The 18,843-nt window shown below is 38.8% G+C and overlaps 1 protein-coding gene across 3 annotated transcripts; it reads right to left on the bottom strand.

Annotated features, from left to right (window-relative positions):
* Window positions 1-802: 802 nt before the first annotated feature.
* golga2 (golgin A2) lies at window positions 803-17,333 on the bottom strand. 3 transcript variants are annotated; one of them, XM_026354116.1, is made up of 27 exons: window positions 17,196-17,333; window positions 15,664-15,816; window positions 13,075-13,227; window positions 12,744-12,790; window positions 12,481-12,544; window positions 11,818-11,877; window positions 11,096-11,176; window positions 10,600-10,638; window positions 10,410-10,472; window positions 10,069-10,162; window positions 9,832-9,938; window positions 9,615-9,673; window positions 9,306-9,447; window positions 8,779-8,868; window positions 8,473-8,580; window positions 8,243-8,330; window positions 7,652-7,794; window positions 7,316-7,534; window positions 6,931-7,044; window positions 6,497-6,721; window positions 6,126-6,225; window positions 5,788-5,879; window positions 5,429-5,657; window positions 5,055-5,216; window positions 4,831-4,937; window positions 4,406-4,598; window positions 803-3,936 (listed from the first exon to the last, which is right to left on the bottom strand). In XM_026354116.1, the coding sequence occupies exons 1-27, from the start codon at window positions 17,241-17,243 to the stop codon at window positions 3,680-3,682; spliced, it is 3,237 nt and encodes a 1,078-aa protein (XP_026209901.1). In that variant the 5' UTR covers window positions 17,244-17,333; the 3' UTR covers window positions 803-3,679. The 3 variants fall into 3 exon arrangements, with proteins under 3 accessions (XP_026209901.1, XP_026209902.1, XP_026209903.1); XM_026354117.1 differs by having other exon boundaries at window positions 5,055-5,213; XM_026354118.1 differs by lacking the exon at window positions 13,075-13,227.
* Between the last annotated feature and the right edge of the window lie 1,510 nt (window positions 17,334-18,843).

Below are 18,843 nucleotides of genomic sequence, written 5' to 3'. Positions count from 1 at the left end.
TAGTTTATTATGGTCATTAATTATTGTGTTATTATGTATATGTGTGGTGCATATTATGGAACTTGTACTTCCACTGTTTAGAGAAATTACTCCACAATATATGAAAATGCTGATTATTTAAATGATTATGGATAAATTAGTATGTGTGAAATATTGAGGAAATATTTGAAAAACATACAGAAATGTATAATTCAGTGATGTATATGGACGTTGGCAGGTTGTTTGATACTTTAGCTTGTAGCAGAGCTGTTTTTTTTTGTCTGTATGTCTGTGGAGAGGTGCAGGAAGGGACAGTGTGAATGTGTGAACTTCTGCAGCAACCAGGTCTGTTGTTCAAACTGATGCGGAGAGAACAATGACTTTACAATGCAGGACTGCTGTGCTTTGTCGACACATTAAAAAACCTGTGTACTCAACAGAGCTTTTCCTCTTTGTGTTCTTTTTTTCTCTTTGTAATGTTGTACTATGACATAATGTACAGTATTTAAAACCAATAGCAACAAAAAGAGAGAGGGTTAAGGCTGCATTGAACCAAACTGAAACCAATTGATTTATAAATAATGTCCAGAGTTTTTTATAAAAGCCCAAAACGGACAGGGAAATAAATAACTACATATATAAATATGAAAACTGTTCCCTTTTCGTGAGATTTCATGAACTAAATAATCTAGAAAAGTAATCTGTAATTACAATAATCATTATTTATGTTCTTCAATATTTGCAACTATGACACAAAGATGGAATAATCTAATAGATAGTGTGTTCCTCTGGAGAATGACAAAAAATATCCATGCACACTGTATTTAAGTTGCTCAATCAGTTTTATTCAGGAGAAGGGGAGAAAATATTACTCAAGAGAAAAAAAATCAGAAAGCTTCTGTCAGAAGCAGCACTCAAACAAATCAGTTCAGTAAGATACTTCACTTCCATCCAACACTCGCTTCTATTTAACATTAAAACTGATTAGTTGAGATACTAACTTATTCCAAATAAATAGTTTTTAACTCAATCTCTGTATTAAACTTCAATCACAGCCAGTCAGAAACCACCAGCCCCCCAATTCTGTACTAACAGTCGCCTCTGCCAGCAAACACAGCAGGGCAGCTTCTCCCCAACGCACCAAGCATAATGAATATACAATATGTTACACAGTTACAGTATATACAACACCTCTTTTACAGCAGAGATAATAAATGCTTCCTCACTGCTATTTGTTTCAATCACTTTCATTTAACAGTGAATTAGTAAGTGTGGGGAGTAATTTCACGTATCTGATTATGCAAGCCCAGAAAATGCTAAAAGGTCTAAGCGCCCCCTAAACACACACAAAAAGACAAAAAGAAAAAAACAAAAGAAACTGTGGCATGTTTCAAATGAAACCAAAGATAAAGAAGCGAGGAGTTTTAAAATCAAGTATGATGAAGTCCATTTATTCAAAAGTTAACGCCAAAGTGCTGTGGTTGGTTTAGGGCAGACACAGTACTGTTTATTTTCCTGTAAACACCAACTGGCTTCCATTTACCTTCCATTTTAACTATAATTAATTGGCGTAAAATATCTGAATTTGCCGTGATAGTCTGTCCTATTACTTTTAGTGATAAATATCAAGTTCTCTATTTTATTGAATAGTATGCAGTTGAAAAATTAAATAAATATGCACTTGTCCTAAAAATAAAAAGTGGGATTTTTGTTTGACCATTAGTGACGCCTTCATGTTGCTGCATAATAAAATCTGCTCAAATTATATCTGAAATAGAAAAATGAGCTGTGATGGGAAAGAAAAAAAAAAAAAAAAATCAGACAACATTTTGGGATTTACTCAATATAAAAACTTGACTAGTTTTGTTGTCCTGTTTTTAAACAGAGGTATTCTCAAATTCTGACTGGTCCCACAGTTTTGGGAATAAAATTACTTCTTGAAGTGAGCGATCTCATTAATTCCACCATCTATTCATATTTACACACCTTGTTAATCCTCCAAGTGCAACACCACACGCTCCCACACTAACACACTTTCCATTTAATTCATTTGCTTCGTCTGGAACCCTCAGCTTGACGGCGAGGCATCATAGGATTCTCCTTTTTCTTTAACGGAGCTAAGAGGCTCTTTGGCAGAAGCAGAGCCTGATGAGAAGCTTTGTACATTTTTAGTGCAATCAAACTCATATAATCTGATATAACTACAAAAAAATACAACAGATGGAAACCGTTTGGTTTACACACACACACACACACACACACACACTACGTTCAAGCTTACTCTCAGAGTCTAGTTGTACAGGATGTGCATTCATTCATCTTTGATATGTCGAACTAAAAGCAAAATGTAACAGAAAAGAACAGGCTCTTGTTAATAGTGTTAAGTTGTTAAATTCATTAAAGACTCCAGTTAGAACTCAGTGGATGAGGAAGAAAACAGTTATGTAACGTGAGCGATAGAAAAGCGGACTGACTTTGTGATGTGGACAGTCAAATGCCTCAGAGCGCCAGATTACATAAAAAAAGGTGACGATCGAAGGTGACTTGTGACGACAGATGTTGAGGTTTTAACACCAAACTTTCTGGATCTTCTTCAAAATACTTAACCTAAATATTTAACATGTTGATGGCAAAGACAGAGTTAGCTTTCAGAAACAATAATGTGGATAGCAGCCCCCATCATAGCACCCAAAGATCAGAAGCGTCTATCAGAAGCGAACTCTGAAGAAAAATGCCCCTTTTCAAGTTGGTTTTCAGCAGCCATGGAGAAAATAATACCTTACTTGCTTCTCGACTGAAATTACTTTTGCCTTCATGGGGGTGTTTATAATTGCATCTATCCCCTCAAGGAATCAGAAACCACCTTACACCAGCAGTGGTCTCTCCTCTCAGTCTAACACGATGTGTGACAACATAAATGTTTTACATATATTAACATATCGCACTGTACAAACATGACTTCTTTTTCAGTGTTTGGAGGAAAAAGACAATGTGAAGAATAGGTAGTTTTGAGAACAGTACCAACCTGCGACACCTGCTTCCATCTTCCTGAATCTTATCATGTAACTAGTGAACTCTCAAGCAGCGCCTACAGCTTTCATCGGCGCCGGGTTCCTTTTATTATGACTTAACTTCTACTTACATCTCGCTCTGCCACCCAACGTATCATCTCACTACACCATCACTTCTCTTCACATTACTCAAACATACAGTTAAATATCCAGGTTGTTACATTCAAATGTGATGCTCATTTTTGGCATTTATACTGTAAACTGAGTAAAACAAATTTGCAAAAAAAAGAAAAAAAGAAAAAAAAGGGACCACAAACAGGATGCTAAGTATCAGACAGCTCTTTAAGTACTGTATCAGTGAGAGGACGTACTATACGGCCTCTTTATTGCACTTACGTGTAAGATGGAGATGAGTAGAACGTGGGAATTAGAAATTGCGGTCAGGAGAATAACCAGATTGCATTATGGAATACTGATCACCTCCTCTCTGGGAAGAGCTTCACTGACCAAAATGGGGCATTTTACTATAACTAGATCAAAGACTTGTGTCAGTGACCAGTTTTGCAGGGTGTCGAATTTCTTAAGAAGTTTCTGTCAATATGATCCTTAATCTACAGACATGGTAAGCTGTGGCGTTCAAGACATGTCCAATATTGAGTACACACACCAGCCTCTGTCACACCCACACCTCACACCACCAGGATCTTGACTTCATCCTGTTCATCAGGCCGGTAGAAGAAAGGGATGCAGGGGTTTTCCCCGAGGAAGTGGGGTGATCTTAGTGCTCCCTGGGGATTCTGGATCTCCTGGAGCAGCTGCATGATCTGCTGGGCCGTGCCGTCCTCTTTGGGCACCAGCAGCTTGGAGTCACTCTGAACTGACCCAGTAGAAGTGTGGGCTTCCAGACCTTTGGCGGGCTCTGACAGAGGAATGACCTCCATGGCTTCTGCGGGAGACAAAGAAGGGGAGAAGTGCAAAGCATAAACCAACTGGCAAACATGCCAGAAAACAGTGCTGCTATATTAACATGTCATCTGCTCTAGAAAATACTCAATTGAGTTCTTGTCTGAAATATAACAGATGAGAATGCACTGGCTACTCTCAGGCACTGATACCAACCAATCATCAGAACAAAACTCGATGAAATACTGATGCTGTGGTAACTCAGCAATTTCAGCTTCACTAAGCACCATTTTATTAACTCTATATAATAAATTCCACACTTTTGATCACGCTTTTAGGGATAAATATGCTTTTTTAGCATGTCTGGGAGCAGGACCTGACTAAATTTGGAATGAATGTAAACACTGTGACACATTCCATCAACACATACAAAGCACAGTGCATCCTGCATCATTATACACACCAGATGATAAAAAATGCTGTGACAATATAATCCTTCCGGTTGTGCCTACCTGCCCCACTGAAAGCATCAAGCTCAGAGTGTATATGAGCTTGGTGCTCTGGGTGAGTGTGGTCCTCCCCAACAGGTAGAAGATCAGGATTCACTGAGCCAGCACCGGCTACAGCTCCAGTGTAGCGGTTGTACCAATCGTTCCTCTCAGCCACCAGCCTCATCACCAGATCCTGCAGCTCTGCCAGCTTTGCCTGATAATCAGTAAGGATAGGACAACAAAAACAGTGAGTTAAGATGAGAAAACCCATTTTGGACAATGAGAATACAACCTTTTTTTTCTTGATTTTTACGTTGGCGGTGCAACCTTAATATGCACAGCCTTTGTTAAAAGACTGAAGAAATACATGTTTGCATACGACATCTTTTTAAACTAACGAAGAACATACAAACATGCACTGCACTGAATAACAAGGTTTACAGTACCTTCATCTCCTCCTTGTCCTGGGCCAGCATGCTGATGTACTGCTCCTTCTCCTGGTGTTTCTGCTTCATGATGGCGCGCTGACTCTGATACAGGGCTATGTACTCTCCTGGAAAGACATAAAGAGCATAGTGTTACACCAGTAGCCCCTACAGTGAGGACGACTTTTTCTGCTCTTCTGACAGTACTTACAAATAAAACACAACCAAAACTCAAAAATCCTCACCTATAGTGTCGGTCTCTCCAGAGAGTTGGATGCAACGGTGCTCCAGCTCCTCCACCCGCTCCTTCAGATCAGCTTTCTCTTGCATGAGGGAGGTAAAACGATGCTGAAGTTTCTCCATTGCAGCCTGCAGGGCCTGATGAATTTCCACTGGTACTCCTCCTTCTAGGCAAAAGACAGCATAGGCTATGAGAATTACATATATACTATAATACTATACACCCAATTGCCAATGTGAGGTTGCCCGCTGGCATGTTGTTTGCATGGAATTTGACCACCTTCCAACAGCAATCGACGATATACAGCAATATACTTTTATATATTACCTTACATTTATATAATCAGAGATCATTAGAAAATGAACATGGTGTCCTTACCTGAATGCTCATGGCTGTGTTCACAGTGACTGTGCTGGTCCTGAGTGTGATCATGCTCATGATGATGGTCCTGAACAGGTCTGTGGCTGTAGTGTTGGTGCTCAAGGCTGAGGGCCAAGGCAGCTTGTTGCCGAGCTGCCATGTGGAGTCTGTGCTCCTCCTCAAGTTGTCTTTTGGCCTCATCTCTCTCAGTCTCCAACTGAGCCAAAGCTCCACGGATAAACTCCTCCTGTGAAAAGCACATCAATAGATGATAAGGATGTTGGGAGGGAACAAATTCTGATCTGAAAATCTGATTGAGCAAGTGTAAAGTCTATTTGCAAAACTATTTGTTGAAGAACATTCATCACTCTTCTCACCATCTCTTTCTGGCTCTCGAAGTCTTCTGGGATGACTATGGAAGAAGACAACTTTGGACTCTCTTGTAATGACTGGTCTTCCACACCATCTCCTAAAGGAAATCACATATTTTAACAGGATTAAACAGATTCCCTCTGTAGGTCAAACCAAAACTGTTAGTGCTGCAGCTCTGAGTAGATGATGTCTACATACACCAATGACACTGTATCCTCATTTCCTGTGAAAGATTGTTTCATTTATTTTATATTAGCTATATGAAAGTAGAAAGTCATCTGAAAATGCAACTGACAACCAATGAATTTTAAAAGTAGAATACACAAGTAAAACATCATCTTACCTTGATCTCTGGGTGATGTGGATAGAGCTGAGCTGTTGAGAAGCTCCCTCACCTCAGTCTTCAGCTGCTCATTGTCTCTGACCAACTGCTCCAAATGGTCCTGAAGGGGGAGACAGAGAGTCATTCAAAACAACGAAAAACTACATGTCATAGAGATAAAGTAGCAACACTGACAGAGTGTTAGTAACAGAGTGTGAAGCTGCAGATTAATCTATTACTGTTCAGTTGTGCATACTATCAGTAAGAAATGAGCAAAAAATTTAAAGCAGTGCACTACATTATTTCAACCAAAATTGCTTTATTGCAAATATTTTCATGTTTCCCATTCAACACAAATGGTCACGCCAACAAACTCTTATTCCTAAACACACCTGTGCTTGTTTGAGCTGACTGTGACTGATCTCCAGCTGTACTCGGCCCTGGCTTTCATCGTGCTGCAGTCGGTCCATGAGCTGGCTCTGCTGCAGAAACTGTTTGTGGAGCTGTTCTCTCTCTGAGACCAAGGCCTGATAGCCAGCACAGTACTGCTGTAGGTGGGCTACTACCTGGTCCTTCTGCTCCATTAAATTCCGAGCCTCCTGATTTTTCATTTCCAGCTAGAGGTACGAGAATGACAGATGAAATTATACCAACCGGATGCAGAAAATGAGAATAGTATGAAAACTGTACTATTGGGTTATTGCAAAATTTAAGTATGTTTATGTCAGAAAGCTGAAAAAAAACCAAAACTCACAAAACAACACAGTGAAAAATGCAAAAACCAACAAATGTAAATGCTCTTCTGTTGGAAGGTGTGTGTCCATACCTGTTCCTTGAAATTGTGCAGTTCCTCTTGCAGTTCACCCATCCTGCGAGCCAGCTCCTTTTTTACATGTTGCTCTGACTGGATTGCAGTGGTCAGCTCCATGTTCTCATTAGTCTGAACAGAGGAAGGAGTAACAGGAATTCTGGCTTAAAGGCTGGACTGTAGCCTTCCATTTTCTCATGTAATACTTGATGAATGAATGACTGATCAAGCTTCAAATTTCTCAACATTTTATTACAGAAAGATAAAACCCTCTGTGAATTAACAAAATAACAAATACAAAGAAGTTAAATGAGGACAAATTCAGACCTAAAAAGAATTAAAGTTCATTTAATTAAAAGGACGTGAGGTAAATTTTAAATCTCAACAAGATTTTCATCCTCACCAGTTTGACAAAACCATTCTGCAGCTCAGCCAGCTGGTCTTTCAGCGTACGATTCTGGGTGAGTGCACGGCTAATAGTAGCCTTGTCTGACTGGACATCCTCCAGCATGCGTCGACGGTCCTCTGCCTCCTGGACTTGACTTTCCACCTGCCGCTCCAACTCCCCCAAACGTGTCTCCTGCTCTGCACACAAGCGGCTCAGCTGCTCATTATCTCGCAGCTGGAAAAAATATAACAGAGGCTGATAAGAAAATCGAATCAAAACCAATTTTCAGAAATTACCACTTTAATACTGTATTAAGATGTCTGTGATTGGTGAAAACAATGTAATGCATACCTGTGCTTGGTACTGCGCAGTAATGGCTTCTTTTTCCTGTTGGAGACTGTTGATGGTGTCGTGGAGAGACACCTCATTCTCTGATGGTTGTGAAGGCTGAAGTTCTGCATCCTCCTGAGCCTCTTTCTCCTGGGACAGTAATGCTGGATGAGAAAAAGGAGGGTGTTTAATAATTTTGTTACTAGAAAATACACCAGACTATTGAGAAAATCACAACACATATGATTGAGCTTATTGAGACTGAGGATTTTGCCAAATTCTATTTCAAAGTTATACCATCCTCAAAAATCTGTATTTTACCATGTGAATTCTAGACAATACGTAAAATGAAGCATAGATGTTAAACTGATTAGAGAACAAGACAGCACAATAGGTGATTTACAGCTTTTAACAGACAAATATTTCAGTACTAGTAAACAGTTAACATTTGTCTGTTTGCACTATTATATCTGTTATTTCTCTAAAGCTCTGCCTTCTTAATTAGTAAAACAACTTCATCGGGTGCACATTGCTAGGTGATTTGCACAAAATCTAATTAAAATCAAGGATCCTGCTTTGATCAGATAAATTAGTGAAAAGAGGATAAAGCACCTGCAGCATTTTTTAGCTCTGCAATGCTGGCTTCCAGTTCTTGGACTCTGTTGATGTTTCTGTCCCTCTCCTCTGCAACCAATGACACCTGCACAGACATGCAGCAAATTAATTAGTTTTTGTTTGACACTAAATCAATAATAAAGAACAGTGACTATACCACTCTTATTTTTATACTATATATTTTTACTCTTATACTTAGTCTGTACTGATATCAGAGTATTGTTCACCTGTGTCAACAACTGTTCTGTTTTGTCCTTCCATCTACGGCCCTCCTCCTGGATCTGCTCAGCATAGCAGTCCCTCTCAGTCTTCAGATGGGCGATCGACTCCATCAGCTACAATATCATTAACGTCATAAAAGGGAAACTGTTAACATAAAGAGACTTTCTGCTCATAAGAAATAAATAGGCATTCATTTCGGATCTGAGGTCTGCTAAAATGTGAGGCGGAGCTACCGTTCTCATTGAGCCACCAGGCCACATAGGTGTGCAGTGTGACAGATAACTGTAAGAGAAAGATTCATGTTCACAGACCTGGTGATTGTGTGCCTCCAGCTGTTGCTTCTCTCCCAGCAGTAACTGGACCTGCTGGTTTGCACTGGTAGGATCTGACTGATTGGAGCACTGGAACAAAAATAATGCATTAGAGTGAATCTCAGGTTAACATGCTGGAAAAAAAAGACATTTGGCTGCATTGTACACAAACAGACTGAATGATATTACTGTTAATGGTCACGGTGGTACTGGAGCCCATGCCAGCTGTCATTGGGCGAGAGGCATGGTACACCCTGGACAAGTCAGTCTGACATACAAAGACTGACAACTATTCACACCCACATTCACACCTATAGGTAATCACCAATTGACCCAAATGCATGTCTTTGACTGTGGGACGAAGTCCATGCAACCTCATAGAGAACATGCAAACTCCACACAGAAAGGCAGACAGCTGACAAGTGAATTTGAAACCAGGTCCATCTAGCGACAGTGTTGAACACTAAAAGAGAAATATGAGTTGTGATGTTTATGTTCGCAAATGTCATGCAAGTATTTTGACCCACCTGTTGCAACATGAGCTCAGCTATCTCAAGCCTCTTGTGAAGATCTTCCACCTCAAGCCTCATCGCTCCATTCTCCTGTGTACTCAGTTTCAACTGCTCTGACAACTCTGAGCTCTGCTGCTTTGACTCCTCACTCAAATTGCTGAAAGCACATAAAGTACACTAATCTTAACTAATCTGCTTTTGTTGTGTGCTGCATTACATACAATTTGAAATACCACCTTTTATTTCAAAGCAATTTCAAAATGTTATGCTGTGGAAATTTCATGCAATACATCATCAATTGTATTTTAAGATAAAATGACTTACGTTAGTCTAAACACCTCTAGCCGTAGATTGTCTCTTTCCTTTTCAACATCTTTATTGTGCTGAAAAGAAAAAAAAAAACATTTGAGCAATGTCTGTATATGTATTTAATACACGAGGAAGGAAGGTGTCTTTATATGTAATGCAATGCATCTACATTACTGATCTCTCAGTGAATTGTTGTTGTTCCTGCTGTTTACAGGAAGTGATGACTGCAAACCTTTTCAAACTGTTTCTGCTGTGATGAGACAGAAGAAAGAGTTCTCTCCAGCTCTGACACCCTCTGCTTTGTTGCCTGCAGACGGTTGTTCAACTCCTCTGCCTCGGCTATACACATGCAGATACGCACAGACACAGATGGACACAAACTGTTAACCAACTGTTGTGGGTGCAAAGTCTTGCCATTTAATCTAAAATGTCATTAGAGCGTATGCATTGTTCATTATATAACACGCACCTGTTTTCTGTCGTGCAGCTTGTTGTGTGTATTGTAGTGCTGTTTGTAGCTCTGTCTTTTCTGATACCAGTATGCCAATAGTTTGGATGTGAACCTACGAAGAGAAAAGACAAAGCATTGATAGGTATGAGTCAAGATTATGTCAACTTACATCAACTTACATCAAGTCAATCATTCAATGACAACATAAACTACATTTAATGGTGTATTTTCTATCCATTTTACTCCAGGGTAAAAGAAGGCCTACACTGAAACACATTAATAGATTTAACAAGTTTGTCTGATGTAACAATTTTAGAAATGAGAAATCTGACAATTTCAGTTGATGTGTTTGAACTTACCTGTAATTGCTCCCGCATGGCTCCCTGCTCTTTTGAAAATTTCTGCTCAAATTCTTTTCGCTCCTTAAGGAAGAACAATAAGAAGTTCATGAATGACTAAGAAGGAAGTGAAAATTCAGTAGGCTGGAAAAAAAAAGGAGACAGGAATGAACAGGCAGTTCTGCAGGTGGAGGAAAAAAAAACTGTTTACCTTTTGAAGCTGATCTGAGAGCTCCTGAGATTGTTGTGCCTGCCAATTCAACAGGACAATAAATTTAGGAAACATCAACATTTTTTTCCTAATCAACTGAGTCCTGGTAAATAACTGTATACCTATTCAACAAAATACAATTCTGGTGCAAAATACCTAATTTGCATGCCAGACAGCACAATAATAGCAAATGTTTTTTATGATAATGAATCTATTCTGTTGGTTCTTAAACTTTTAAATTTGTTTTATTATATATCTGCCTCTGTCAGGTTAAGACCATTCTACACCTAAAATGTTCCTTATGATGTGTGTATAAACCAAGTGAAACACAAATAAATAACATGAAAACCATGCAGGATGTCTTCCAGTGTGTCTTACTCAAGATGACGTGCAGAGTGCACACAGTTCATGCAATAGGTAATTATTTGTAAGAGGGCTGGAAAGGTGTTATTCCAGTCACGTGCGCACACAAATACGCACATACACAGCTTCTTACCAGCTGGTCAAGCTTGGTTTTGAGCTGAGAGTTTGTTAGGCTGGTGGACTCCAGGGCGGCTGCCAGCTCCTGGTTCCGACTCTATTACGTGCACACATGCATCCAGGAAAAGATAGAAAGAAAGAAAAATAAAAAAAAACAGGGATATAGTGAAGTGACAAAAGTTAAACTAAGGACACATGAGGAGAAAAAACTCTAGGTGAATCACTAACATGAGTTAAACAATAATACTTATTTTCCAAGTGGTGCGAAGATGTGTTTCTAATAATGACGAATGAATCAAATAACTCAAATATATGATAGTTGTTAGCCCTCATAAGTTTAGGTGTCATTTGCATATGTAATTCCAAAGTGGCTGGTGAAATAATTATAAATAATTATTTCTATGCTTTATAACCTTTATTCTTGTAAACACTGCTGGCACACAGCTGCATGGCAAGCACATAATCACATGACTAATAATCAAATACTGCAAGAGAATTCATTCTGGGTATATTACATTGATAATGAATTTAATTTTGGGCACAGTCTGATTTTAAATGATCCCTTAATAGCATGTCCTGGTAATACCATTAGCAGAGGACTCTGCCTCATATTGTGTTGCTGACACTTACCTGCAAATCAACTGGTATTAACTTTCTGTTGTATGATTACACTGATTTCTCTAAATTGGGATGCAAACAAAAACATAGCTGACAGGAAAGGTCAGATTTCCAACTTACCTCCAGATCTCTCTCACTGACAGAGGGCGTACTGTCCCCATTCACATATGCAGCAGTTGACTAAAAAGATACATACGCACATTAATGCACAGCTAAAAGTGAAAATGCATTCTCATGTCTCTAAGTGAGATTTATATACTGAAATCAGCATTATTAAGTTTTCAACAGCTAATTACAATATGCCTGGGCTAGCCTCATATATATTTTTTGAGAATAACATTACAGTTTTCTCAGTCCAATACACAAAAAGCCCAGACACGACCTGTGAGGCCAAAATAAGTTGTGGAGGAAGAATCACAAAAACATTTGGTGCCTAGTTTGATTCTTATGCTTTATGCTTATACATTAAGGTGGTTTGGTGCTACAGTTGATGCTGTGAGTGTGTTTGAGGCCACTGAGCACAGTTAGCAAATTTGAAAATGCTTCCAGTGTATTCCTGCCAAGAGTAGATGCAACACATTTTAGTTGAAAGTGCTCATCAGTGACAGTGTGCTATTGTTAAAAATTCACACACAAAGTTGTGTGTGTGTGTATGGCTATCACTATGAGGGCAAGTATGAATTTTGAACCATTGGACTGAGGACATTTTTACAAAGTGAGGACATTTTGCTGGTCCACAATAGAGAGAGAGGTGGGATGACATCGGTAGTTCTGAATTCCTACCTCAGAGACTAGTCCATTCAGTTGTTGTGAGAGCTGCCGCAAGCTCTCTGTGGAAGATAGTGGCCTGCAGGATAAACACAAACATAAATACACGTGCACATTCACGAGCATGCTAGACATAAAGGCTGTGCATTATATGTACAATAATTAAATTCTAAACTTGCACCACTTAAAAGCAAAACATCAACTTTAGTGAAACATAATTTTATATATAAAAGTATACACTGTCACAAAAATATTATATGGACAGTCAGGTAACCCACCTATTTTCTTCTGTTAAACTCTCATTGCCATTGGTATCAGGGTAATCCTGCAGAGACACAGGATCAAAAGAGGATGACAGTGAGACAGAGAAAAAGAAAGATTCACTAAGCACATTTAAGAAAAAGACACAAAAACAAAGCAAACAACACACCATGAACAAAACCAGAATTGGAATAATTAACTTTTGCACATTTGCTGTGTTGCAGAATTCATTTTACAGGCATAAACTGTAGATTTTGCCCAACACTTTAAAATCAATAACCTATAGTGCAACAGACAGGAGTAATAATGGGGACAATATATGAGAGTGAGAGACAGTGAGAGGCACACCTGCAGGTCAATGTTGTGAGCAACTGACTCAGGGTTATTAGTAGTGTTAGCACTAGCAGAGTTAGACACAGATGAGTCACGACCAGGCTCGACAATTGGGTCTTCCAGCAGCTGAGGAACTGAAGACCCCATGGCCTCAACTTCAGCAAAGGTCTGAGGTGACACATAGACAAAAAATGCACACACATTGAATTAAAGCCACGAAAAACAGCATTTATGACGAAAAGCCACAATTTTATGTGTTTAAATGCACAAAAATAACCTGATTACTGTACGAGCTTAGATTAAGGTGATCGTTTATTAAGCAAATGGGTCCGGTTGACCACAGAGCACCTTCATGAAAGCTCAACTGTTTTCTCTGCTGCTGTCCCATTTTCCCCGCTAATTCTACCCATTAAACTATTTCTGAAACAAGAACTCTGGACAATACTTTATAAATGCCAATGATTCAAACAGTGATTTGAATGAATGGCAAATAACTCTTCAGCGTAACTGTAACTCAAGTGCTTGGTAGATATTTTCAATAATCTTAAACATTTTACTGTGGTAGCCAAAACTAGCACAGAGACCAATGTTAAAAAAGTAAAACACACATAAACATTTCTTGTTTTACCAGATGCACATCTGCATGATCTATCAAGGTGCAGACAACACAGCCATGAAACTACTGAAACTATTCCCACACACTGTACCCTGCCCATTCACACTGTACGTCTGCATGAAGTGCTGAACTTTACAAGTTCATCAAAAACACTGGTATGAACTCTAAAGAATAACATTGCACCCTCACTCCATTGCACATTTCTCAAATCATTAATGCACACTCTCGACATAGATAGAAAAAGCACAGCACCGATGCAAGAATTTGCACTCAAATTAATTAATTCATGTCTATGTGACAGAAAGAATAAGTGCACTTGATGTCAGAGGAAGGCATAAATGGGGAAGCAATGTTCAATATTAAACACCACATGAGGAGCAGCTATTTACAGCTGAAGGAAGAAGACATAAAATACAGCCAGGGAAGAAACAAAGAAAGGAAAGGAAAGAATAGATAAGAAGAAAGAGGCTCACCTGACTGTTGCCATAAGGAGGTAGGACTAATCCATTGCTTTGACTAAGTGTTTTCAGAATACTGTCAAACTACAGGAAAAATGAAACAAGAGTAAAGAGTGAAGGAGATAAGAAAGAGAAGCAAATGCTTGAGATAGTGACAGAGATATAAACTAGCAGACACAGAAGCAGCTGAAACAAGACACCTTAAATAGAGAACGTTTGTAAGTAAAATGCTGTAGGTTTATAAAGAAGAGAAACTAAGCTAGTTTGCCAACAAGCATCACATCATTTATCCAAAATGCTGAGTTTGAGGGGAATCAATTCCCTGACAAACTTGCAATTTTAGTTTGTAGACTCTACAAACCAACACATTAAACAAAAAACTATCACATAAACTAATACATTAAATTCACATCTCATTTTCATCTCATATCATAGCCTACAATTATTGTTGCCCTACTTAGACACCTCTACATACATAGAAAACCTAACATAGCATTTTGTTGAAAGCTAAATGTCTTAATAACTGAACATACAGTATCTTCACTATATGTCTACTGTTGTAAAATGTTCCCTGTTGGTTAATGCCACAGATTAGACAGTTTAATGTCTGTTTAGTAATTTGTCTAGCATGGCCCCCTGATACAGAAAGAAAATGCATAAAAACAACTGGTGCAATTTTGAGGTCTCAATGAGGTCTCAGGTTGTGACATTTCCAGATTCCAATCAGACACAGAAACCATTGTGTTAAATGATCTGCAAAACTGACCTGTATGCCAGCTTATATGTGTCGAAGTAGCATGCTAAAGTTAGGATTAGTTATGATTCATATCTTCAACGATTATTTGATTATTAACAAGATATAAACACTGGTGTTTGATGAAGATAACTCCCTGAATATTCACAATGTCTACATTTTCTTCCTCAGATCAGTTATTAATAGAGAGACAACACATTGAAAACATCACACTACTCCCTGTCTCTTGTTCAGTGTCTTTCTAGGTTAAACATTATTTTTACCCCATCACCTGGCCAGCAGACAGCGGTTAATGTTGCTATTGTGTTATTAGCATGGGGTGCGTTTGACAGAGGAAGTTATTTGCCAGCTTGATAGTGATTCAGCCATAACATTTCACAACTGGCAAAATATTTGTGATCATCTGAGCAGAGCCAAAACTAACAAAGGTCTTTACACCCATAGTTACAATAATACTATTGACTACTGACAGCTGTGCAACATGTAACATGTACTTATGCCCAAGGTACACAAGAAGATCTCATCTTAAACCTAGTCTGCCTGTTGTAACTAGATCAACTAAAGTTTTAAGAGTGGATGAAATACATCATCAAAATCAGGACATTCTCAAACTACTTGAGAAACCAGATCCAGAATGCACAGTCATAACAAGTGCACAGATAACTAGAGAACTAGAGACTGTTACCTGAACAGTAAGGGCCGACTGACAAACATATATGTGTGTGTGTGTGTGTGTGTGCCTGTGTGTTTGAATGCAAAGTCTGGGACTGACTTACATTGTCTGGGGAGTTTCTTTCTGCTGCAGATGCATCGAGCTGGCTCAGTTCCTTCACTTTCCTCTTCTTCTTGGCCCCTGCTCCGCCACCTCCTCCTCCACTCTTTTCTCCTCCCACACTAGCAGGGGAGCTCTTCTGCTGAAACTCCTTCAGCTAAACAGCGCGTGAGAAAATGAAACAATGGATGTGTGAGCAAGAATGCAGCAAGCATCTCTTAATTGTAAACAAACAAACGAACAAAAAAACTAAGAAAAAACATCTCTACTGCATATTTTATGAAATCTAATCTAATTGTATTATTCTTTACAAATCCAATTCTCTGCCTCTGAATTTTTTTCCAACTTTAAGCCAACTAAAGACAATACTCAGTACTAGAGAAATACAGCAGTTACTCCTGGAGTTTTTCAGGCCAGGAGAATCAGGAGATGTTAATTTAGTCTGATATGAGGCAGGGACACAATTGTCTCTACTGATACACAGGATACTCAAAATACTAGGCATTAAAAATAGACTTGCATGTTTGAGGTGCTTACTGTTTTAAAACAGAGAACATAAAGTTAATAATGTGATAATCATAATCACCCAAATGTGCAGTTAACTCACTTTCTCGTGACTGTGTGTGTTTGGGAATGTGCCTGTGCCAGAGACAGCTGTCGTGGTGGACCATGGGGAATTATAAGGGAACTACTGGCACTGCAATCAAATACTGGGGTTGGATCGTAACTAAATATCTATTATCACGACGATCTTTCATCCACGAAGACTGTATCGCTTCAAGGAATGCTGACGAGTCATTTCCTGAAGCTAACATTTCTCAGTTGATAAGGCCATCCTTCTCACTAGCCTAACAACACACCTAGCTAAAGCACACAGCAGGACAGGGAAGAGGGGTGTCAGCTGTCAAAACACTCCCCGTCATCCTATCCAGCTAACTATGCAACGATGCTAGCTCACTGTTTCTTTTTAAAATTGCGATTTGTTGACCAATTTTTGTTGGATAATCAAGCCACTCTGCAAGATTAGACTGAGCTGCCCGACAGCTGTGTAGCATTCTTTACTCACACATAGCTAACTAGCCATTAGTTAGCCAGCCTGCTAACGTTAACTTGCCTTAGTTAGCTAGCACGTCATGGTTTGCTATTAACTAACTTAATTTAACGTTAACCTGAAAGACACGCGGAATCAATGCACCAAGAGAGCAAGTTTACTTCTACACTTACTACCTAAACTGTGTGGGATGTTTTAAATGCCTATAAGCACTAAAAATAGTCTACATAATCTGGGAAAGTTAAAGCTATCAGCAGAGGCCTAGGAGAAGCACCGGATTCTCCTGCGCACTGAAGCCCTGAGATGTGCGAGCAAGGCGGCGGGAGCGACAGCACAGATGTCGGACGACGTGTAATGACAACACCCCTAGTCCGTAAAGGAATTTTTAACTAAACGAAAGAAACACCCGCAACACAAGCCCACAGACGAAAAACTGAACTAATACTGCCCATGTTATTCAACTGTGTCGGTTTTAAATCTTTTACCTTTTTCTTAGCTGCAGCGAGTTTTGTTTGCCTGCTCTGGTCGGCCATCCTGCTGCTCTGGTCAAGCGACCGAACCACGTCATCAGTTCGGTGCCCGGTGGTGCCTCTGCCGGTAGGAGGCGCCGTATCCAGGGTATGATCTCTACACTTAAAAACCTCCAGAAATCCGTTTTAAATCGAGCAGATTGCATTCAATACAACATAACTACGTTGTATGGTTTCCAATTGTTATTTTCTGAATAAAAAATAACAATGCGCTTCCTTTTAACGTAATAGCATGTTTATTGTTTTGTGACAGTTTTCATTCAAAAGCAGTCAGTGTAACATGTCACATAGGCTGCTGTAAATTTAATTAATGAATTAAAAAGCTAATTGTAATTTTATTTCTAAACTTTTTTTCAAATTAAGTATAAATGTATACAGAATCTCATTGTAACAGAAGAAAAATGTTGTTTCAATGATGGTAAAACAGTCACTGTGATCATCAGAAATTATTTTATGAGTCTTTAAGTTTTACAGGGGCAGCAGAAGAGGTTAAACTGCCAACAATCCCTCAGTAGAACAAAACAGGTACAGAACAATACTATCTCAGTTTGACCTGCAACTCGGAAGTTTAATGCATTTAAGTTTATGTTTGCATGAGAGAACACATTAATAACATATCAGAGATCAGCAGACTCCTATGAAAAAAATATCCAATCATATCATGAAGCCAGAAATACCATTAAGAGAAGTAAAACTTACAAAGTTGCCCATGTCAAGCAAACAAGAAAGAAATTTCCAGAATCAGCTAGTTCATTCTTTTTACCAAGGATCTGCCTTGTTAGTGTGTCCTGTTATACAAGATACCAGATACAAGCCAAAAAACATTTAGGACATTTTCTGACATGAAAATCGAAACCAAACCAAAACAAAAAAACTTCTTTTGCAGATTTTCTTGTTGGCCCTGTCATGTCTAGACTTTTACTGAAATAAAAATTGTGCAATTCAAAATAGAAAAATACTTCAAGAATGTTCTAGAAATGAGCCTATGTATTTTAAGTAAGCACAGAAAAATGCAAGTCACTGCAATATTGTTTAATTTATTTATGAAACAAGTGAATTGATCTACCTGATTGTCAGATTTTTAATCTAAGGAGATCATTGGTATTTATCGTGATATACAACATCATGACCAGACCTGCATTTTAAATTAGAACTCCTTCAGCTCTATTCTGACCTCTCTTGAGGTTATTTCACAACATCTCTACTGGGTTGCAGTCTGGGCTCTGACGGGTCAATGCATTTGGCAGATTATGTGTCTCCAAAGCCACAGCCACTGTACCAAATTACATCCATCCAACTGTGGAGTAACTCTTTGAGATTACTCTTTCCAGCAAATGAACAGCTCGAAGGTCTCTTGATCGGAGGTCTTCTTACATCTATTTTTTTTGTTGATGCTGCTTGTGAATAGCACTGGCACTGTTTGGGTATTTTTATAAGTCAAGGTTAACCATACCTCCATTGTCATTTTATTGATAATACTTTAGGTTTGCTAACACCTTCACTCCAGTGTTGCCATTATCCACCATCACTCAAAATATTTAATAGGTGTGTTTAATACAAGACATAAAAGATTATGATAAACTGTATTTTGTCAGCTTAGAAA

This window comes from Anabas testudineus, chromosome 12 (genome assembly GCF_900324465.2).
Source record: "Anabas testudineus chromosome 12, fAnaTes1.2, whole genome shotgun sequence".
Taxonomy (NCBI): Eukaryota; Metazoa; Chordata; class Actinopteri; order Anabantiformes; family Anabantidae; genus Anabas; species Anabas testudineus.
This window is presented reverse-complemented; position numbering and strand designations above follow the sequence as displayed.